At 32.2% G+C, this 24977-nt stretch overlaps 1 protein-coding gene across 2 annotated transcripts in view; it reads right to left on the reverse strand.

The window, feature by feature from the left end:
- The window catches only part of CSMD3 (CUB and Sushi multiple domains 3), a 1311859-nt gene that overhangs the window by 1134555 nt on the left and 152327 nt on the right, over positions 1 to 24977 (reverse strand). For both annotated transcript variants that reach the window (XM_038555367.1, XM_038555366.1), the window contains exon 3: positions 5236 to 5348. In XM_038555367.1, the coding sequence (XP_038411295.1) occupies positions 5236 to 5348 (113 nt within the window). The remainder of the gene's footprint in view (positions 1 to 5235; positions 5349 to 24977) is intronic.

A 24977-nucleotide genomic window follows, 5' to 3' on the forward strand; every position in this document is an offset into this window, starting at 1 on the left:
AATGTTACCTCGTGACAGTAGTGCTATTAGCCAAATTTTTGTTTTTGAATTAAAATGTGAAAATGATTTAACAGTATATTTTCTAAAGGTAAAAGTTTTAATCCTATAATTCCTAAATTACTTAGCCATACACATCAATAATCATTAAAGCATAAGAACTACCTTGTGTTTGAAGTGAGTTTTCAAGACTATAATTTTTAAATCTGTTTCTAATCATTGAATTGGTTCACTGATACATGCTGAAGTTATTCATTGGGATTCTTACAGACATTAGAGTAACCACTTGCTATAATATATATAATAATATTTAGTATGTGCATAATCCACTATATATTTTCATTATATTACTTTGTTTCCACAATAAATGATTCCAAAGTAGTCAAACATTCCATGTCATATAACTATATGCTCTTTTACCTATAAAAACTGATTATGCATCTTTAAGTAAAATGTAAAAGAATTCTATTATATGAAAAAACTTTTAGCAGAAACTGGACTACATTTCAAATTCTGTTTGGCAGATTTAGGAAAGACCTATGTGCATTTCTCACTATGTGCTCCATAGAACGCAGATCTTACCAGATTTATCTCTATCACATTTTAAAAAATGGTTAATAGACGATTCAACCTAGTATACATTAGTGTTTCTTGAATTTACTGTTTCAAAGAACAGTATTTTAGTCATTTGTTTTTATTAAGATTTTAAAAAATGGAAACCAAAATTCTGCAAAAAATCAAACCTCAGGGAAATAGTGACCAGATATTGAGGTATGTGGTAGACAGTAATGAGCAAAGATAAAGATAAATACAGCTAGATATTAATGGGAACATTTTCCACAGAAATTTAACAACTCACAGCTTTGACTTTAAGGAGATTAAAAGAAAAGTATTTCCAGTAAATGATTAAGAGCTCTTAAACTTGATCATTATTTATGAAACACATTCCTCCACCGTTTTAAAGTAAATGGGCTGAAGCAGGGCAATAGAAGTTTATAAGAATGGAGTTCTGTGAAGATCAAAGACTGACTTACATTTATTAATTATTTTTTTCTATATTGGATTTACAATTGCAATTGCAATGCATATTCTAGGACTCCACTCCAAAGTCTAATTCAGAATATATAACTGGGGCCAAGAATTCTATATTTTACATTTTAACAAATTCTCCATAGGATTCTGATACATGTGGTCCAGTGTTGGCAAATTGAGAAACACAGATAGATGCACAAATATTACTAATAAATAGAGATCTCATAAATTCTAATACATAAGGACAAGATCTTAGGACACTTTAAAAAATTAAGATGAAAGGTACAGCAAAAGGGATATAGTCAGTGGTATTGTAATAGGGGTTGCATGGTGACAGATGGTAGCTATGCCTGTGATGAATATAGCACAACCTATAGACTTGTTGGATCGCTATGTTGTACACCTGAAACTAACAATGTGTATCAACTATACTTCAATTTTTTTAAAAAAATCACTATTAAATGATTATATAGAGGAAATGGAATGAAAATAAATGAGATTCAGATATTAGAATCATCTGGGAAAAAAAAATCATGCAGGTATAAATTTAGAGGAGATGTCCAGATTAGTAGATGAATTTTATCATAGACAAAATAGAATCTGGAGTTGTGGTTTGAGCTAATTGGATCCAAAATGTAGGGATGTGGAGAATGAGCTTTGAAATTTCAAACTAAATTTTCCAGACTTCACAATACAATAGTCTAGCCTTACCTGCAGTTTTGCTTTCCTCTGCTTCAGTTACCTGGAGTCAACTCTGGTCCTAATTCTACTTCTGTGACACCTGGGCGGCTCAGTGGTTACTTGTCTGCCTTTGGTTCAGGGTGTATGGTCCTGCATCAGACTCCCTGTGAGGAGCCTGCTTCTCCCTCTGCCTTTGTCCCTCTCTCTCTCTCTCTCTCTCTCTATCTCTCGTAAATATTCTACTTCTGACGAATCATCAGGCTAACTCTACATCAAAGTGCCTGCATCATTCACCTCACTTCATCTCCTTACATAGGCATTTTATCATCTCACATCATCACAAGCAGCATAAGTACAGAAATATTTTGAGAGAGAGCAAGAGAAAGACCACATTCACAAAACTTTTGTTACAATATATTATTATAACGATTCATTTTATTATTGTTGCTAATGTCTTACTATGCCTAATTTTTTGTAAGATTTATTTACTTTTCTTTAGAGAGAGAGTGTGTGAGAAGGAGAAAGGGGCAGAGGGAGAAGGAGAGAGAATCCTCAGGTAGACTACCATTGAGCTCAGAGCCCTTCAGAAGCCAGGATCAATCTCACTACCTGAGATTGTTACTGAGCTGAAATCAAGAGTCAGATGCTTAACCAGCTGTGCCATCCAGGCACCCCACTATACTTAATTTAAACTAAACTTTAACAAAGGTATATATGTAAAGAGGAAATAAGTATATATAGAGTTTGGTACTATCCACAATTACAGGCATCCTCTGTGGAGCCTGGAACACATCTCCTGTGGTTAAGAGGGGACTGCTATACACCAGCTAGCCTTGACAGTATCATTGACCGTCTTCCCCCACCCCCACCACCAAATATCTCTGGAACCAGTGAATATGTCATGGGACATGGCAAAAAAAAACCTTGTAAATATGATTAAGCATAAGGAATTTTACAGAGGGAGAGTAGACATGCTTACCCAGGTGGGCCCAATTTAATCAACAGGCTCTTAAAAACAAGAAATTTCTCTACTTAAAGTCGGAGATGAGGGATGCCTGGGTGGCTAGATGAGTGTCTGTCTTCAGCTCAGGACGTGGTTCCAGGATCACAGCGTTGAGTCCTATATCGGGCTCCTTGTGAGGAGCCTGCTTGTCCCTCTGCCTCTGTCTCTGCCTATTTCTCTGTCTCCCATTAATGAATGAATGAATGAATGAATGAGTGAGTGAATAAACAGATATTAAAAAATAAATAAATAAATAAATAAATAAATAAATAAATAAATAAAATCTTAAAGAAAAAAGAGATGTGTGGTGGAAGAAGGCAGTAGAGAAATGACTTCAGATGGGGAAGTCAGAAGATTTCAGAGAAATTTTGAGTATGAGAAGGATGCAGTGTACCACTTGCTGGCTCTCAGACATAGGGCCCAAGTTCAGGGAAGAGAGAGGCTTTCAGGGGCTATGGTACTAGTAACTCCCCAGAGCCACCAGATATGAGCCCAACCAGCTGACATTTTTATTTCAGCCTTGTGAGACCCTGAACAGAGAAACTGGCAGAGACCACCAGGGCTTCTCAGTTCCAGAACTGTGAGTTAATATATTTATGTCTTAAGAGCAAAATTTGTGTTCATTTCTTACAGTAGCAATAGAAAACACACAGTAGAGGGTACCATCACAAATCAATGCTTGAAGATGTTCTGTAACATGAATACCAATCCTTCAATGCTATGTGGATGCCTAATACCTTATATTTTAAGTCAGGACCTCCAAAACATACGTTTAAATGTCATGGAGATATATGAAGCCATTTTTGCAGAAGAGAAAAGGCAGAAATTTAATGTTGTATATGTAGAAAGAATGGAGAGCTTTGAAAATATTTTTGAGTATATTTCATGAAACTTGACAGTCAAAACAGAAAACATGGCAACATCCTAACTCATCTTCCAAGTTACTGCATTTTCAGCATACTTAGTACTTACTGAAAGAATAAACTAACCTAAAATATATTCATGCTTTGATGAACAGAGTACAGGTTTTCTATTAAGGAGCTTTTAATAGAAAATTATTGTATTACTAACTCCTTCCATATTGCCAAAATTACACTTAAAATTAAACCTTTGTGTTTTTAGTGTTTTGAACTATGAATTAAGTTGCCAAGATAAAAATACTCAACTATTGTGAAAGCACCTTAGAAAAATAATGATTATTACTAGCACAATGGAGGAAAACAAATTTTACAATGTAGCAAGATAGTTCAGAAATATATAGTAGATAGAATATAGTGCTAAAAACTGCTATGATGTGTCATTATTTAGAATATAAAAAAGATAAAATATTTTTACTCAATTGCTTGTTAGAGGATTTTTTTTTTTCTGGTGAGAAAGCACTAAGATGAAATGTTTGCTTTAAAACTTTCCCCACATGCAAACTGTTAACCTTTATACTAAAGCAATTCTACCTTACATATGCTTTCCAGTGTGGTCTTTAAACATATATTATTTTGAATTATCATGTGCTTTAGAATGTAACCACCCTTGTGACTGTATCTGTACCTGTATCTGTGTGTATTGTTATAAGGTTTTAGATCTGGTGTGATGCATTCTAGTAATATGGTCGTGGAGAAGTGAGTTGAAATCTGATATGCTACTCCTATAGGTAGAGAGGGGTTCTTCCCTAAATGAGATGCAACTTTATTGTTAAATTACATAGAGGAAAAATTACAAGTCCACAACCTCCATCTGAAACCTTCAGGAATAGAGTATTTTTACCAGCAGAATTTTTCACATTTTAAAAAAGGAATACAGGCAGATTCTGTACATTTTTAACACCATCAGCAGAGCCTGTGGTAAACTAAATTATCAAACAATATTTGTATAACAAAACATAAGTATCCACACTATGTGGGATAAATAAAGGTTATTAGTGGCCTCTAATTAGTTCAGACCAGATTTTGATGCCAAATTAGTTTGTTCCGACTTCCAGATAAAAGTTTTAATTTCAAGAGTTTCTTAGTTTCCTTCTCTGTAGTTTTAGGGATTATGGATCGGTGGGACTAGAAAGACTGGCTTAGAATGGAAGATGTGAACTCTTGTCTCTTAATAGACCTTTCCTCTTGACTAGCACAGAAAACAGAGTACCAGTTTATTTTCTAGCAGAGAGGCAAAGCACAGAGGAACATAGGGTGAGGTCTGTGATGTCTAAATCTTGAATTAGACCTACTTTCCTGCTACTTGCATTTTGTTCACGTTTGTTAAGTCTAATCCCATAATGGTTTCATGGTCTTATCTCCTAAGAAGACTTAAGAGAAAGATATTCCTCTATTCAGGTACACTGCAATGAAACATTAAAGCCCACTAATTCTAGCATTTTGTTATCTATTAATAATTAAGAGGGTGACTCTTAGAAAAGGATTTGAGATAGCAGGTTGAACTGCATTTTCCCAGTGATTCTTCTTCCATTTCCACCATAGAAAATTTTGGTTTGACTCTATTAGACTGGACACCGGTCTTTTTATATTTCCATCACTTACCTTCATAATATACTTTAAACCCATGAGCGCTAACTGCAAAATCACTGGTCAAACGTAGTGAGAACACAGATTTGGTACTTGTCACTGGCGGTGGCAGATGGAATCCTGTTAACCTAAAAACATATATGGAATTAATTGTTAGTGTTATAGACATTTTACCTAACAAATTTGAAAGAGAATTAAAAGTCATTTTATCAAATCCCCAAACTTTGTATAAGTAGATGTGTATATATGTGCATTAGGATTTATAAATGAATTTATAACATTGATTGAAAGTCACTCATCAAAAACAATTACTGTAGGCATATATAAATATATGGTGATTTACATATATTAATATGCATAACTATCATATCTATTACATATATCATCTCTGTGAAAATACTGATTTAAACTTTGGGAAATGAATTGCAGAGTATGTGTTTTTAGCTATCTTTTGCTCTTGATTTTAACAACTGAATATTCAGAAGATATTTTTGCCAAATTGTTTTCCTGATAGTTTAGAATATATATATGCAGTAGGAAGTATTTATTGAAATTTAATATTAAAGGAAGAGATCTGATCTAAATATGAAATCTTGAAACTGAAAAGTCTACAAAGGATAAGAGATTTTGTTTTATCAGATTCCAAACTTTCATAAGTTCTATTAAATTTAATAGTTGTAGATTACGTTTTGGTTATACTGCAATTTTTAAATATTCTATTTATTTATTGAAAGAGAAAAAATGAGAGATAGAAAAAGAGCCCAGGTCTAGGGTGAGGGGCAGAGGAAGAAGCCAACTCCTGGTTGAACAGGAAACCAGTTGCTGGGCTCCAGTCTTGTGATCCAGGATCATGACCTGAGGGGAAGGCAGAAACTTAATTACTGAGCCAACCAGGTGTCCCTATATTGCATATTTATATAAAACAAATATTTTCTGATATTTTAGCCATAATTTATTACTTTTTATGCTAATAACTTAGTAAGTATAGTTACAAGATGGATCATATATTAATTTACAATTGATACTTTGTCTAAACCAGAAAAGAGAAATTTAAATTTAAAAAATGCACACAAGGTATAATTTTCCTAAAACTAATGAAAATATATAATTTTTAATTTTTCTATGAATTGCCTTTTATGTTATTTATTTTCTCATTTTTCTCATCAATATGAGAATAAGAATTAATAATTTATGCAGTGGAATTAAGACTATTTTTTATATACTTTCTATTTTTGCCCAACATTGTACATATAGGATTAATCTACATTGAAATTACCATATATTTCATTGCCAGATAGCAATAATTCTTATTTGTCTCAGGTGTATTTATACTCTAAAAATTAAGAACCACAAAAAGATTTTGTGGGCTAGATTTATCAACATTTACCCCATTTAAATTAAAACAGAAAAATTTTACATGTGTATTTATCACTTTAAGAATAACCAGATAAGCATATTGCAGGTTGCATAAATCATATTTTAATTCAAAATAATTTTATTTTCCAAAAAATGACTAGAATGTATTGTATTCTGTTTTTGGAAATCTTTTTAATATCTGGCCTATTAGCAGAAATCAGTTGGATTCTTATATATACTTCTTTATTCAATATTTTGCAATATGTTATTTTGGTTGATGGGTATAAAGAACTCTCGCCTTACTTACATATGTAGTTGGAAAAGGGAAGAGAATTCTAAAAGCTTTTGCAGATAAGTACTCTTCTTTGATACTACACAAAACTTTACAAGTTAGTTGCAATGTTGAATTCAAACCATATCAAGTAGTTTTTATACTCTGTAGCATTAAAATTCATTACTTCCCCTTGTTCTTATAATGGGTTCTTTTTACCATGCATTTTTTAACATGTATCAGTAATTTGGAATATATTGGTTCACTGAGTTAGATCTTCCAAATGTTCATACACTTTATTATAAAGTATCAAAAAATCACATTTATTTTTATTGCTACTAATCTCATTAGAAAAATATTTAAACTTGCAGAAGCTTTAAAACTTACAGTAATGGATTAAAGTTTTACAAAATTCTAATTTTTTACTTGTAAATTCAGATTTCATCATAGACAATATTTCCTGTCATTTTCCCTTGAAGTAACAATTCATGTTCTGTGTGTGTGTGTGTGTGTGTGTGTGTGTGTGCCTGTGTTGAAAAAAATATATACCAAATACCCAAATGTGACTATATTTTTATGTCAGTCACTTTAGTAAAAAGAATGTTTGATGAAAAAGTGGCCAGTTGAGCTGACAACTCAATCATACAACTGTTTTTGCTTGAACAACCATCATATTTTGGTAAGCATAGAAAAGATTGTTTTGTTTTGTTTGCATACTTTTCATTTTGTTACACAGGTCATTTAAAAGAGGGGCTTTACAAGGTAGACATCTAATGAAATAACTATAGCTTCAACAGGACTATTCTTAAGTACAATGGACTTTTTTTTCACACTAAAAGTGTGTGGCAGTAAAGAATACAATGCCTAATGACTATTTTTACAGTTTGAGGTCAGTAATTGTGATTTTTAATGCATCAGCATTTTCACCCATCATTACTTTTGTATCATGGGGTCAAATGTCAACACAGTCAAAAAGGTGTGACTAATGTCTCAGTATCATTATGGAAACAGTTTTGATCTTCTGAACTCCCTAAAAATGTCTCAGGACCTTCAAGGATTCATGGAAAACATTTGGGAACCACTGCTGTATAGGAATCTATTGCCATAAATATACCACACTAAATTCATTATTCTACTGTTGTTTAAAATTTCTGTTTTCGGGATCCCTGGGTGGCGCAGCGGTTTGGCGCCTGCCTTTGGCCCAGGGCGCGATCCTGGAGACCCGGGATCGAATCCCACGTCAGGCTCCTGGTGCATAGGAGCCTGCTTCTCCCTCTGCCTGTGTCTCTGCCTCTCTCTCTCTCTCTCTATGTGACTATCATAAATAAATAAAAATTAAAAAAAAAAATTCTGTTTTCAAAAAAATAAATAAATAAATAAAATAAAATAAAATTTCTGTTTTCATCAACATTCTTGGAAAAGCTCACTTGTGTGTACTTATCTGGTAGTTCCTCTAGGTTTTATAAGCATTTAAAGCTTTAAATATTCCTCTTTTCACCACATAAATACATGAGCTATTTGGCTCATGATTAGAAGTATATCTCTTAAATTATAAACCTATGAGTTGATTTACTTCTATCTTCTTACCAATATATTGGTACTAATTTGAATTGCAATTAGATATCATTTTCTGTATGAATTTAATCCTTTGAAATTCTTGAGATTTGCTTTATGGGTCTGATATTGTAATTTTTTTGTTATGCACCTAGTTTTCTTATAAAGAAAAGCGTATTATTTTTCTATTGCTAATCCAAATTCCACAAACTTAAAACACTTTATTAATTGTCTCATAGTTACACAGGTATTGGTAGAAGGTAGCTCAGCTGATTCTCTGCTTTGAGTTTCATGAAGCCGAAATCAAGGTGTTAGCTGGGCTGCATTGCTTCTGGAAACTCTGGAGCAGAATTTGCTTTCACTTCCAAATGTATAAGGCTGTTGCCAGAATTAAATTCCATGTAGCTGTAGGACTAAGGTCCTGTTTCCTTGCTGGCTGTTGACTTTGGGTCATTCTCAGGCTTTAGGGATTTCCTGCATTTGTTAGTTTGAGACTGCCATTCCTCCATCGTGAGAGTCAACAAGAACGGTCCACGTTCTCATTCTTTAAATCTCTCTGGTCTTTCCTTCTACCTCATCCTTCTGAGGCTACCTCTTCTGCCTCTAGATGAAGAGAGTTCCCAACTGTTAAATGCGCATATAATTAAATTGTGTTCAGGTTGATAATTCAGATATCTTCTTTTTTTTTAATTCAGATATCTTCTTTTATGACATATGTCTCAATTCCATTTGCATAGTTATTTTTACCATGCGATATACTCACAAGTTTTTAAAGAACCATTATTCTGGGATCATTCTGGCTACTATTATGAGTATTTATCATTAGCTGGGAGCAGCATACAATATATCTTTTAGTTAAATATATTAATTATGTTCAGGTGTTCTCTGTGCTGACTACATTTTTAAAATCTGATCTACTAGCTACTGAAAGAGATATGCTAAAATCTCACAATAGCGTTGTGATTTTTATATTTATCCTTGTAGTTATGTTCATTTTAAAATATATTTGGAGCTAAATTATTAAGTGTATACAAGTTTAAATTATATTTCCTAGTGAAGTAAACATTTTTCTTTATGAAGTGCTACTCTATTTCTTTTCTTTATTTTTTTTTCTTTTTTTCTTTTTTCTTTTGAGGGGGGTACAGAAAGAGAGAGGAAGAGAGAATCTTAAGCAGGTTCCATGCCCAGCACAGAGCCTAATGTAGGGCTCAATTTCAGAACCATGGGATCATGATCAAGAGTCAGATGCTTAACTGATTGAGCCACTCAGGTGCCCCTAATATATGTCTATTAATGATTTGATCTTAATCTTTGTCTTATCTGGTAGTAATAAACCTAAAACCTAATTTACTAGAACTAGTCTAGAACACCTTTTAGCCTATAAATTTTTGGTATCCTTATTTTTAAAGATATGTCAGTTATGACCAGAATATACTAGTCTTTTATATACATAAAAGGCTATACTTTTATCTACATAAAAGATTATACCTTTATAATTTAATTATATAATCTTGGCCTTTTATTTACAAATATGTTTAATGAACTAAAACTTACATAAAGAGGATGACAACATGTCAAATTTGTACATACTGCTGTATTTTCACAAATTAAATATTTTAGATCAAGAAACAAAAGACAGCAAGAAATATTGAATGTCTGTTTATATTTCCTCCCATTCATTACTCTCATTCCTCCCTAAAGATAACCACTTGCCTGATTTCTAGCTAAACAAATTAATTTTGCATGTTTTAAAGCTTTATATAAATGAAATTATATATAATAAAATTATTTCACTATGGCTTTCCTGACTCAGCATTGTTCGTACTATTGCAGCAGTAATATGGAAATTAACTTTCAGTACTATATAGGATTTCATTTTATACCTCAATTTATTTAGCCATTCTGCTGCCAGCAGATTTTTCTATTTCCAGTTGGGTCTTTTATAAATAATACTGCCATAAATTTTTGTTTACTTGTTTTGTAAGCATACATACATATTTCTACTGGGAATATATCTAGTGGTAGAATTGCAGGGTCATTCAGTAACTAATTAGTTATTATATAAGTTTCTAGAGGTATTAAAACTTTACTTCTTGATTTGAATCTATATAAATAAAATACTTCTCACTTTAAATGTTCATACTAGTTTTTCATACACACACAAAAAAAGAAACACTATGAGGAAGGGGAAAAAAAGAAGAATGGTTTTGCACCACACAAGAATTCTGAAAAACTAGTTATATCATAACCTGCTAAGACGTTATGCCTATTACAATTATACATCTAATGTTATGTTTTGAGTAATGGCACTCCCAAAATACCCAGGCTCTAGTCCCTGGAATTTTGAAATATCTCACCTTATATGAAAAAAGGAATGTTACAGATGTTTTAAGACTAGGAGATTATCTGATTACCTTAGATTATCTGAATGGGTTCAGAGTAATCAAAAGGATCTTTATAAGAGAGAAACAGGAAAGTTAGAGAGAGAGAGTAGGAGAGGGGATAACAGAGTAGAGGTTAGAGAGATGTGATTGCTGGATGTGAAGATGGCAGAGGAATTAAGCCAAAGAATGCCAAGCAGCCTCCAGTAGCTAGAAAAGGCAAGGAACAAATTCTCATCTAATGACTCCAGAAGGAAGACAGACCTGTCGACACCTTGATTTCCATCCAGTTAAATCCATCATGGACTTCATTTTCCTAGACTGCAAAGTAACAAATTTATGCTGTTTAAACTACTAAGTAATTTGTTGCCCCAGAAATATGAAACCAACCCATAGCTTTCTTTTGGATTTGGCACGCAAATTTTTAAAGGTGTTTAAAATACTAATTTACTCCATAAATGAAACTGGAAATCCTATACAACCTAGTGACCACACCAAGTCACTGAGACCCATGTTGATCTGCAAAATGAGTAGATTCAAAGCCTATTAGTGCAAAATTTATTTGACTATAACTTTAGAAGAAAAATTTCTTTGTACAGGTGAAATATGCAATTCACCTAGAAGGTACAAGAGAATGGGAGAAATTAAATAATTTGATCAAGTTCATAGGAGATCCAAGTCCAAAACTATGACTTACTGTGTCCCATTTTCTGTTGAACATGTTGTTTATCCTATCATTGTCTTTGACATGTTGATTAAGTAAAAAATATTAAATATTTGAACTAATGTGCAAATAAACACCCAATTATTTTACACGCAAACTCACTTTATACCTATTTGCATATGTTAAATAATCAGTATTTTTAGACAATATTTAGGACACTACACTATTTAAATTTTCTTTTTATTAAAAACTAGTTTTCTACAGTCATCTATAAATAATCAGCAGGTAGTGACATGTTATATATTATGAGATTTAGTTTTCTTTTTCAATTCAATAAATAAGAAAGGATGTATGTATTAGACTTATTTCCGTGATAGTTATCAATATGTGGATTTCCAAGAACTTGTTTTCCTCCCGCCTATAATACCTTACTTTATTAATCTGAAAATAAACTCTTTCAGTTATGAATCCTATTAGTTATAGGTATACCTTGTTTTATTGAGCTCTGCTTTTTTTAACTTTTTAGATATTTTTTTTTTTTTTTTTTACAATTGGAGGTTTGTGGCAATCCTGCATTGAACAGTTCTGTTGATGCTGTTTTTCCAACTGCATTTGCTCACTATCTTTGTGTCACATTTTGTAATTCTTACAATATTTCAATCTTTTTCATTATAATAATATTTGTCACAGTGACCTGTGATCCTGGGCTTTGATGTTATTATTTGACCCTGTTACTATAAACTGAAGTGCAATAATCTCATGATAAAACTTTAAAGGATGAGGGGTTGCTTCTTATGGATGAACAAATAAGGGGTTTCTTGAGGTAGAATCTACTCCTGCTGAGGATACTGTGAAGACTGTTGAAATGACAACAAAGGATTTAGAATATTAAATAATTAATTGATAAACCATGCTGGAATATGAGAGGATTGACTCCAGTTTTGAAACATGTTCTGCTGTAGGTAAATGCTATCAAACAGCAATTGCATGCTATAGTGAAATTCTTATGAAAAGAACAGTCAATTGACATAGCAAATATCATTATTTTCTTATTTTAAAAAATTCCTGGGATCCCTGGGTGGCGCAGCAGTTTAGCGCCTGCCTTTGGCCCAGGGCGCGATCCTGGAGACCCGGGATCGAATCCCACGTCGGGCTCCTGGTGCATGGAGCCTGCTTCTTCCTCTGCCTGTGTCTCTGCCTCTCTCTCTCTCTCTCTCTCTCTCTCTCTCTCTGTGACTATCATAAATAAATAATAAATAAATAAATAAAAATTTTTAAATAAAAATAAAAAATAAAAAAAAAGAAATTCCTGGGGTGGCTGGCTCAGCGGTTTAGCGCTGCCTTCAGTCCAGGGCCTGATGCTGGAAACCCGGGATCGAGTCCTGCATCGGGATCCCTGCATGGAGCCTGCTTCTCCCTCTGCCTGAGTCTGTACCTCTCTCTCTCTCTCTCTCTCTCTCTCTCTCTCTCATAAATAAATAAATAAAATCTTAAAAAGAAAAAAAAAGGAAATTGCTATAGCCACCCCAACCTTTAGCAACCACCACCCTGATCAGTCAGCATCCACCAACACAGTGACAAGACTCTCCCTCAGCAAAAAAATTATGACTCACTGAAGGATCAGAGATTGATTAGCAGTTTTAGTAATAAAGTATTTTTTAATTTAAGGCATGTTCTTTTTTTACATATGCTATTGCACCACTCAATAGACTACAGTGCAGTGTAAGCACAGATTTTATGTGCACTGAGAAACCAAAAAAAAACTACATTTGGCTTGCTTTATTGCAATAATCCCTTTATTGTAGTGGTCTGTAACTGAATCTTCAATATTTCTAAGATAAGTCTTTTCTTTACAAGATTTTATTTATAATTTAATATTTATGTGTGATTATTTATTAAGCATCTCTTCTCTTTTGGATGCTAACCTTTGTGAAGTCCTTAGAACTCACTAGTTTATCATCAGTGCTTTCATGCAGTACATATCATTTAAGATGGCCCTCAATAAATAGCTATTAAGTTAATGAATGAGGGTGGGTGGTAGGAGAAGATGAATGCCATCAGAACACTTTCTTTTTCAAACCAAGAAACTGTGTTCTTGTAACAGAGTGTCCTCAAGTATCACAAGGATGTAAAGGACTTCAATTGTTAAGAAAATTCAGATAGTCTATGTAGACACTTCTGTTTAGAAAGACTTATCATTTACCATAATATTAACCTGAAAAGTTAAAGGAAGATCATATATCTTATGCACTTCTATTTGAAGTATCTTTCAGGATATAACTATATAGTTTTAAAATTTATTTTCCAAGTAAAACTAGCATGATTTTTAAATTTTTTTTATTTTAATATGAATTATAAATTACAATATTTAAATATACATGTATTGCACTTGAACCTAACATGTTTTCTAGGTAATCTAAAAGTATAATATTTTATAGATAAGCATGATCTTTTTCCATAGAATCATTTTACTAATTTGGGTACTTGAGAAATATCAGAGGTTGTTGTATATTTTAAAGGTCATGCACTTCAAATGAGTGATCCTGTTACTTCCCATAAGTCCTTGTAGAAGAAAGCATTCTTTAAACATTTCCTTTCACAAAGATTCAGGAACATTAATGATGCTTAACATCATAATGAGTAACTAGTTTCAGGGAAAATTAACTAATGAACTTATAACTTTATATCAATGACTAATATGAAAAATACTAAAATAATTATTTGATAATTAATATAAAATTGATTGAAATTCAAATTATAAGAAAGTCATTTATAATGCCAAGGTATGCTCTTTAAATAAGAGGCTGTTTATTTAAAAATTTTTAGAAATTGATGGCAATTAATGTGCCATTTTATGGCTTAATGTAATGGAAACCTTTAAAGCACCAAAGATGATGGATAAGAATGATACTGTCTCATTATGTAAATAAGTTTACCAGCTTTTAACAGTGAGGTGTTATTTCTAAGAAACTGCATATCAAGAATGACTGGATCCATACTATCTCTAACAATGTAATCAAAGGCCTCTTTAAACAAAAATATGTATACATACACAAACATAAATATATTATGATATTTATATAATATATAACATGTAAATATATATAACATATATAAATATATAGCATATATTATATGTTAATATTATATATTATATGTTAATATATGTTATATATTGTATATATAAAGTTTTATGTAATTTTTATATATAAAATTTTAATATAAAATATTTGTATAAAAATATATGTATTTTATGTTTCTGTATGTGCATATTTAATGCCCCTCTCAGTCAATTACAATAATTTAAACATTCTCTAGTTAAAGAATAAATGTAAAAACTATATTTTTAAAATCAAAAGGATATTAGGATATTACTGCTTATAAGGAGATTGGGTGGATACAGACATGGGAATGGGAAACGGCAAAAAGAGAGCAAAAGCTTTATTTTAAAACATAAGTGGTCAAGACTCCTGGGTGGCTCAGTGGTTAAGCATCTGCCTTAGGCTCAGAGCATGATCCCAGGGTCCTGGGATTGAGTCCCACATTGGGCTCCCCATGAAGCCTGCTCTTCCCTCTGCCCTTGTCTCTGCACTCTGCATCTCTCTCTGTGTCTCTCATGAACAGATATTAAAAAAAAAAATGTGGTAGCATTATCCCAAGTCCCTGGAATTTGTGATGGTTAACTAAGAAAATTCATATGGAAGGGCCTAGTGTATTTTCTGGAATCAAAGAAATAGCCACTAAGTGTTAGTTTCATTAGTACTGTATCTCAAAATCCACTGCCCTTTCATTTGCATTCTGTGTCATACTATGGTTAAGACAAATTGTATTATAATGCCAGCATTATTATGATGATTTCTCATTACTCATAGTGAGAAAAATTTGATATGAATTATCTTACAATTTTACTTTGGTTATACAGTTCTTAAAAATGATCCGGGAGATATACAGGGAATTCTTTGCTGAAGTGAACTGTTAATTATTTAATTTCAAAATGAATGGGAAAACCACAGGAACAAGTAGATATTTAAAGTAATGACTGTTCTGTGAGAATAAATCATGCATGTCCTATTGATATTGGGGTACATGAAGCACAGCACAATAATTCATGGTTATGTCAAGATGTCAGTAATTGTAATATCAGAGGAAAAGATGACTGTGGCAATATTTGAGTAATTATATCATTTGTTGGGACTAAATGAGCTGAAACTTCTTTCAAATATAAAATTCCTGATAAAGGCATCCTGTGTGAGAAAGGCAAATTTACAATGTATGGAACATGTGCTAGGTATAGATCTAGTATAGATACTGATGTACATATGGATAGGGATTGGGGTAAAAATAAATATGACTCTGATTATAATAAAGATATAGCTAGAAAGGTAGGTGACTAGCATTCATTTTCACTTTTTTATATTCTTTCCACTGTATTGAAGTATCTGTAGATCTTGGAATTATGCTTGCCAAATACATCTCTTGCCAGGATTGTTCTATTAGTTTTTGCCACTTCCATATGATTTGGAACGTGAACTAAAAGCCTAAGTTATTAATACGTATTGGAAGGTAGATGTCTAGCAGGTGTTAGAGGTGAGATTTTCCTATCACCTTACCAGAATTCTTGTTTAAAGCAATTTGTTTTGATATTACAAACAATTGAGCTCATCACTGGGTTTTTTCCTACAGTTTCTGCAAATTTTTGATAACCTGAAACCTAGTGAATGTTCTCCATGACCTTCATTCCTCAACCTTAAATTCATTATTTTGTTATTAAATATTTTATTTTTCACTATTAAATATTTTCTTCCTTTAAATACTTCAGGTTTTTCCCCTTATTTTCTGAACCTTAGAGATGCACAAATATTATAAAACCACTATTCCGGGGAGAAAACTTTTTCTTCCGTCAAAAACATAGTTTAAGAATGTCCTCAACTCTCTGTATCTAGAGATACTCCATTTACTTAAAACTCATTCTTTCCAGTGACTTTAGAGTTTCATCTTCAGAATCACCATTTTATCCAGGATCCATGCAAGATATTAGTAGAAATTTTCTTCAAAATTTAGCATTTTCAATTTTTCTATCTTGTGCATCTATTGCCAAACTTTTATAATGTTTTTATCTTGAACTACTTATCTTTAAAACTATAAATAATTAAAATTGCAAAGACAGTGTAGTTGAACTACTGAAAACATTTGAAGTACGGTGCGATTAATGAATGCCAGAAACTTAAATCTATTTTGGTGTCCCCACCTTGCACAATCACCTAAAATTGTTAATGGATGTATTAATCCAAAGTTGGAGTTTTAAGAAGCAGTTGAAGTTATGACTTTAAGATTGGATTCTAGAATTTACAATTGAAAAACACATATTCTACTGCTTATCAGCAATTTGATATTAAATAAGGGATTTCATCCCAATAAACTTGGGATAAAGGGGGTTAATACTAGGAAATATCCTATAGCCATATTGTGAGGATAAGTGGGATGATGCTTGTAAAAATTTAGCACAATGCCTAGCACATGCTAAATGCTATTTTTACCATAGTTATTTTGGTGATTAACCTATCCAGCTTTCATCTAATTAGCTATAAAGACATTAAATAACTCTGGTGCTGGACTTCCTGGAATAAATCTCGGTGTTGCCATTTGCTATTGTATGATATTGTGCAGTTTACTTCTCTCCCCATCTGTTTTCTCCCTGGTAAAATGTTAATGAAAATAGTACTAATCTCTCAAGTTTTTGTCAGTTTTAAATTAGGTAATATAAGTACATCAATTGGAACAATGTCTGGCATTTAGCAGATATTTACTACTATTGCTATTGACTCTTGATAACAGATGTGAGAGTTAGAAAGTTCTTTCATAGACATCCAAATTTTCTTCCTGTAGCACTCAATTATTGATACTTACAATAAACTTGAATTATATAGCTAAGTGTAATTCTTCAAGCATGTGGTATTATGCTCTTATAAGCCGGATTTTTTTTTTCCTCCTCCAAGTTTAACATCCTTAGGATTTTTATTTTGGTTATAAAACTAGTAAATACCCATTAAATGCTGTTGCTTGAATTACATGTAAGGCAAAACTATGAGCAAGAAAGAGATGAGAACCTTATTACGTCCCCAATCATTGATAAAGCTTTCCAATTAGGAAAAGGGAAGGAAAGAAAAAGGAGGAAGAGAAGAAGAGAAGAAGAGATGGGATGAGATCATATGTGTCTTTAGAAGCTTGAAATCCTTAACATTGAGTGAAGTGATCCCCCCTCCATACCTGCTGTCTTTTGGGGGGTACATTCCAAAGACCTCTAATAGGCAGTATTATACATACCTTATCATATGAACTTTACTGTATTTCTTCTGATGCTCTACATTTACTAAGAAAAAACAAATGCTACAAATGCATATTTTGTATTTTTCCATATTGATAATTGTTTGATCCATTTATCCAAGAGACATAGATAAGAGTTGAACTCGAAATTAATGGCTTGTTCTGTTTCCCGGAAAGATATTATTGATTATCACTCAGTTTGGAAAAACATAAAAATTATATGACATGTTATTTATCCATAAAACGTGTATATTAGAAGTATGGAATTGTGTTTGTCTACTTTTTCCAGCCATTAAAGGGTTTGTTCTTAAAAGAGAAATGACACATTTAATCAATGTCCCTATGGAGATATATAATATAGATATACTTGTTTTATATTTTTTATGAGATAGTCCAATGGTGAAGACAAATTAAAATTTTATTTAACCTAAAATATTCATAGAAAAGATTTTGAGATTCTACACTATTCATTGGTTTTATGGACTTTGATAAAGCATTAAACTGTACACAAAGTAAATAAATATTGCGGTTGGAGAGTTTTAAATAAAGGCTTATGCTGGTAACGATTAAAAATGTTTTGATAAAGACATTATGCAATTTAACCTGGATATTTTAAAAGTTAGAAAAGCAAGGACTCTTTTTCAGAATAGTTTTGATTGTTTTTAAGTATTTTGTTTTCAAAGATCGAATAGAAGCAATTGAGACTATAACAAGTACTTTAACAGACTGTACATAACCATTAATTTTACCCATTGTGCTCGACATCACTTTCTTATAAATTTTCACAACTGTCTTTGAGATGATTATCTCTCTATATATACACATACAATTGGTGGATGACACAACCTTTTGATAACTTTCTGTAATGATTTTAGATTAAATAAAATTATAATCTGTCTTCATTGTAATAAACCATAAAGAAAATATCAATATGAGAATACAGCGATATACAACATATGAGGAATCATTTCTCTACCTAGTTTGAGTGTATTTGGACATGATTTATGAGGTAATTTATTGTTATCAAATAATTTTTATGTAAAATGCAAAATCACTCAGTCCACTAACCTATTATTTTAAAATAATAATAATTCAGACCCAAACATTTTAAATTGAACAATGGTTAAAATTAAATATTAAATTATGTCTATATTGTGAATTGTTTTACTGTATATAAAGTATATTTTAGAAATTACTTTTTTACAGAACCAAGATAAAACGATTGTAAAATTTACAAAACACTGAAGATAATTAAATCCAATAAATATTAGCAAATATAATCTTATAATAGTATAAATATTCTTTTACTTTAGAAACAATGTCTTTATGAGTCCTAATATTCCATGTTCAATATCCTAGGGATTCTTTTTTTTGTTTTGTTTTATCTTTTTTATTTTTTATTTTTTTATTTTTTATTTTTATTTTTATTTTTTTTATCCTAGGCGTTCTTAAGTAAACTCTACACTCTACATGGGGCTTGAGCTTACAACCCTGAGATCAAGAGTAGAATGCTCTACTGACTGAGACAGGCAGGCACCCCAATATCTTAGGACTTCTTGAATGATATTTACTAACACGGAAAATAACAATTAATATTTTAATAAACTAATATATGTATATAATTTAGTTTTGATAAAACATGGAAATATGACTTGAAGTTATAGTAGATATTGCCACCTCCTGTTTTCCCACTTTAAACATAAAAGTATCCTGTAATATATCTTTTTTCTGTTATAAGTTAATACTATAATGTTAACATTGATTAAAATAAAGTAACAACAGAATATTTCAATCTTTTAACATTTCCTTGATAATTATAGTAGGAGCTTATTAGGACAATTGAAATATTTTATTTTTAACATGAATTGAAGGAGAATGTTTGAGTATTACATTTCTGTTTTTTCTTTTAAAGATTTATCTTACAGTGAGTGAGCAAGCAAGCACAAGTGGGAGGAGGGATGGAGGGAGAGAATCTCAAGTGGACTCCCCACCGAACATGGAATACCACTTGGGGTTTGATCAACAACCCATGAGGTCATGACCTGAGCCAAAATCACAGGTTAGACACTTAACTGATTAGCCATCCAGGCACCCCAGAGTCACATTACTATAAAGTTAATGAAGTTCTCACATGAGAAGCTAAACTAAGGTAACCATTGATCCTACATGAAAGAAATAAAAATCATGAATTATTTCTATAAGGCTAATAGATTGCCATATGTCTGTAATTTTTGCTTCTGGTTTGGGTCTCTTTTGAGAGCATCTTGTTAACATTTACACTGGGAAAATAAGCAAAAAAAAAAAAAAAAAAACACACACAAGATTATTCTAGGAGCTAGAGATATTTGTTCCCCTACTAATAGGCACCAAAGCATCAGATACTATAAAGTAAAACAAAGAAATATGAGTCAGTGTCTGTATCCAAAGGGCTATGTGACTATCTAGTAAGTGTGGGTTAGAATCAAAGGAATACATTTTATTGAAATGATTGTATTCTAATATGAAAAATCTAAAGAAAGTAAGATAAATACCAATAGACAAATACATTGACTATGTTTTAGTAAAAATAACAGAAAAAGAAAAGACAGTTCTTGTTTTTTACACCCCCATTTCTCATGCTTCTACTTAGGGACATAGACAAAGTTAGAATCATAGACTAATAACTGAAGCAAATATCTAGTTAGGTTTAAGAATTGGCATTTATCATAATTCATAACTGTTAATATGTCCTAGGTATCAAGTTCATAATGCTTAATTTAAAAAGGATTTTTTAAAATACTTATTAAATTATAATATAAATATTTCTATTTCTTGAGGAAACTCATATTACTCTGGAATTTGGTTGCAATTTTGATAGAATATCATAGGAATCATAGAAATAATATTCTCTATGGAGTGAAGTAAGATGGGAAGAAAAGTAAAGTAATTGAATTTATAAGCTATTGGATTATTGAAATGGAAGACCTTGGCAAATATAATATTAAATAAACATGGGCAAAAAATAGTGCATGAAAAATGTGCACAAAATAATTTATATTAAAAATATTGCCATAGTATTATTTAAATTATGAGAAATGATTTGAGAAAGAATTAAAAAATGTAATTTTTTCATCTTTAGATAAAAAAATACAGATAAAACAGGAAAAAAAGAGTATATTCATCAACTAAGTACTGGTGGACATATTTAGAAATTAAATTCTGTGAAGACCAAACTATCTGTACATTTAAAACTGGACAATTATATGGAGGACTATAATTAATTATTTTCATTAGTCCTGTGGTAAAGAAAGGAATGGACTTAATTTATACATTTAAGTATTTGCTGATTTTGTGCAGAATTTGGAATATTCTTGTAAATGTGACAAAAATGTAACTTTGGGAATAGCATATGAGATGGTATGCCATTAAATTTCATAGTTTTATTAATAGTAACATAATATGGGCAGCCCTGGTGGCTCAGCAGTTTAGCACCAGTTTCGGCTGGGGTGTGATCCTGGGAACCTGGGATCGAGTTCCACGTCCGGCTCCCTGAGGGTATCCTGCTTCTCCCTCTGCCTGTGTCTCTGCCTCTCTATCTGTCTGTCATGAATAAATAAAAATTAAAAAATCTTTAAAAAAATAGTAACATAATATTTAGACAGTTACATTGGAGATAATGCTTATAAAATAAACTAATGAGTTAAGAAATAAGAAGGAATAACAAAATGAGAAGAAAGAGGGGAAAAGAGAGTAGATAAGAGTGAGAGGAAGAATACAGATTTTTTAAATTCTCATTATTGTAACCAAAAAGCTGTTCATGTAGGCATTTTATTTTGGAGTCCTATTTTAAAAATCCTGCAAACACATTTTCTACGTGATGGTCCAGTGAGCTTTATAATCATGATGCAGTGTCACTCTGGCTAGTTACTTTTTCATATATGTGGACAGAGACATGACTTCACATTAAATTTTGCTCTGAATATTATAGCATGGATCCTCTCATAGGTGCAACATTTTTATATTCCAACAGCCTTTTTCCTGACTTCTACACTATATATATCTAACCACTATTTTATATTTTCATGTCAATGCTAATCAGCATACCAGAACTATGTCCAAAACCTAAATCTCAATTCAAAAATCTCTTGCCTCCTCATTCCCTTTGAGTAAAGTCTAGTCTTCTTCTAGTTTAGGTTAAAAAGCCCTGAAATCTTCCTTGATATCTCACACACATTTCATGCATCTAATAATTCAGTGGAAACTATGGCCTCTATTGTGAGGAAATATCCACAATATATACAATGGTTCCTCATTACCTCCCCTGCTTGTGCCACAGTGCAAGTCACCATCATCTCTCACTTTGACTATTTCATCAGTCTTATGCTGTGGCTTGCAAACCTCTCTCTCCCAGTTGCCCTCAATTCCATTCTCCTTTAAAAATATATTCGAAATCTTTTTTAAAAAGCATAGTGACTCATGTGTCTTTTCCCCTGATGTCTACAACCCACCAATGACTTCTAAAGCACTATCTGCCTATCCTAGGCCCTCATTTATTGTCCGTCTGTTCTCACTAGAATATACATACTTATCATGGTGGAGAAATCATCTGCGTCCACAGTGCCTAGGTCCTGCAATAATGGCCTGGCAAACAGAAGGCTTTTGACATTACTCTGAGGGTACCTAGGTGGAAGTGTCTGCCTTCAGCTCCAGGTCATGATCTCAGGGTCCTGAGATCTAGCCCCATGTGGGGCTCCCTGCTCAGCAGGGAATCTACTTTTCCCTCTCCCTCTGCCCCTCTCTGCTTGTGCTCTCTCTCTCTCTCAATAAGTAAATAAAATCTTTAAAAAGGAAAACATGTCATTACTCTGGAATGGCTACTGTGTTTACCTAATAGAAATATAGGGTGACATTAGACATTCTAACTCTGATATTATAATTTTAATTGAGTATGATGCCTTAAAATATAATATGAAGTATATAAAATGGATTTCAAATCCACATACTAATATCCATTCTCAGCAACTCTATTTAAATTTGTGTCTTCATATTCTTTTATTCTAACTTCTTTAGATAGACTCTTAAAATGAAGTCCTTCTGCTTTTAGACTTACCTACCTATAATCTTAATGTTTACTCCACAGGACAATTTAAAAACATTTGACTGTAGTCAAATGATGTGCTACCTTACTTTGCTACTTAAAATCAATCCTTCAATAACTCTTAATCACACATTGGATGAAGTCCATGTCATTAGCTTTCCAAGTTAGTGTTTTTTCAAATTTAATACATGTACAAAATGCTTCCTCCAGTCTAACCACTTTGTGAGTAGCCCCTACAAGGAGGAAAAAAATAAAACAAGCAAACAAAACCAAAGGAAAGCAAAATATAACTGGACTAGGTCAACTACTTGTTGGGTGTTTGTCATTCTCATACTGTTACTTTCAGACTCTGCCCAAATATCTGTGCCAGCTGCCTTTCTGATGGGTTAGGCATATTAGGTGGCAAGGTGAGAGATCAGAAAGAGAGGGGAGAGAAAGCATTATTCCTCCTTTTTGTCCTTCTTTTGTTTCTGGATAAACTATGGAAGTGGTTGTGTTTCTTTGATGATGTCAGCTTTGATCCTAGCAGTTCTTTCTCAGCAGTTCTGGTAGTGGCCATGTGGTTCCTCTCTATAAGGTCAGCAACTGCTGGGTAGATTACTCCCTTGGCTCCAGTGCCCACTATATCCATCTCCTGCCATGGTCATAGCACTGTTCACAGCACAGTAGTCACTATGTTCTGCATTCTGGAAATCTCAGCCCCTACATTGCCCTCCATTAGCTTATTTCCTTCCTATTATAAATACCTCTGGATTGCTTCTTCCTCTTTTGCCTGGTTTCACTTTTCATGTCTTTTAAACTAGTTCCCTGTATTAAAATCCTTCTGCTTGTTTTCCCAGTTGTTTCCTGTCTGATATAAAAAATCATAATAATAAGGAAGGTGGCCAATCATAAGTAGAAAATGATTTTCTAATGTTTTCACAAAAGAGATAAGAAGTATGAGAAATTATATTATTAAACAAATATATTCTTTTCCATTGTTGCATTACCTTATTGATCATAAAATTAGATCACTGTTTTGATATTATTTTTCTTGAGTAAGAATACATTTCTATATATAATGTGCTACCTTCATTGCAAATAAATTTATGTTTATGTAGCCTTAAATCAATTCTGGATGTTTTACTCACTGTACTTTGTGAAATATTAGATACATCTTGTTACTATAATGTATTAAATTAAATGTGATATCACCACATGTACATGCATGACTAAATTTAATATTAGCTAATAAGGACAAACATATTACCCTGAAACATCAAATAAAACATGCTTTCAAAATTAAATATTTATGTCAGCAAAATGCTTTATTTAGCTGCTTTTATGCCAAAAAGCAGAACTATTTTAACTAATGAAATATTAAGTACTACCTGTTATTTAAGCTTTCACCATGAATCAAGTGTTCACCATACATTATCTCATTATTCTGATAAACTATATAACTGCATATGACTTCATTTTTATAATTCCATTTTGCAAATGGAGAAATGAAAGGATTACAAAGAGAAATCGCTTATTAGAAGATACATTGTTAGGGGCGCCTGAGTGGTTCAGTGGTTGAGTGTATGCCTTTGGCTCAGGTCATGATCCCAGGGTCCTGGGATTGAGTTCCACATTAGCTCTGTGTGGGAATCCTGCTTCTCCTCTGCCTATTTCTCTGCCTTTCTCTCTGTCTCTCAAGAATAAATAAATAATTTTTAAAAAGAAACTTAGCTGTGAAAGAAATATAAATTATAGTGATTGACATTCACCTTGATAAAAAACAATCCATATTACAGATTTGCAGACTGAGAAATGAAATACTAGATAATAATCTGTGTATTATAGAAACAAAGATTAAAAAAATTATTATCCCTTATGTTTACAGAAAAATTTTTCTGTGCCGGTTACTAGGTTAATGTTTTATACATTTAATTCACAAAACACTCAGAATATGGCCTTTTAATTTACACCTTTAATGCAATCCCTATCAAAATACCATGGACTTTCTTCAGAGAGTTGGAACAAATCATCTTAAGATTTGTGTGGAATCAGAAAAGACCCCTAAAAAAAAAAAAGAAAAGAAAAGACCCTGAATAGTCAAGGGAATATTAAAAGAGAAAACCATAGCTGGGGGCATCACAATGCCAG

Source organism: Canis lupus, chromosome 13 (assembly GCF_011100685.1).
Source record: "Canis lupus familiaris isolate Mischka breed German Shepherd chromosome 13, alternate assembly UU_Cfam_GSD_1.0, whole genome shotgun sequence".
NCBI lineage: Eukaryota > Metazoa > Chordata > Mammalia > Carnivora > Canidae > Canis > Canis lupus.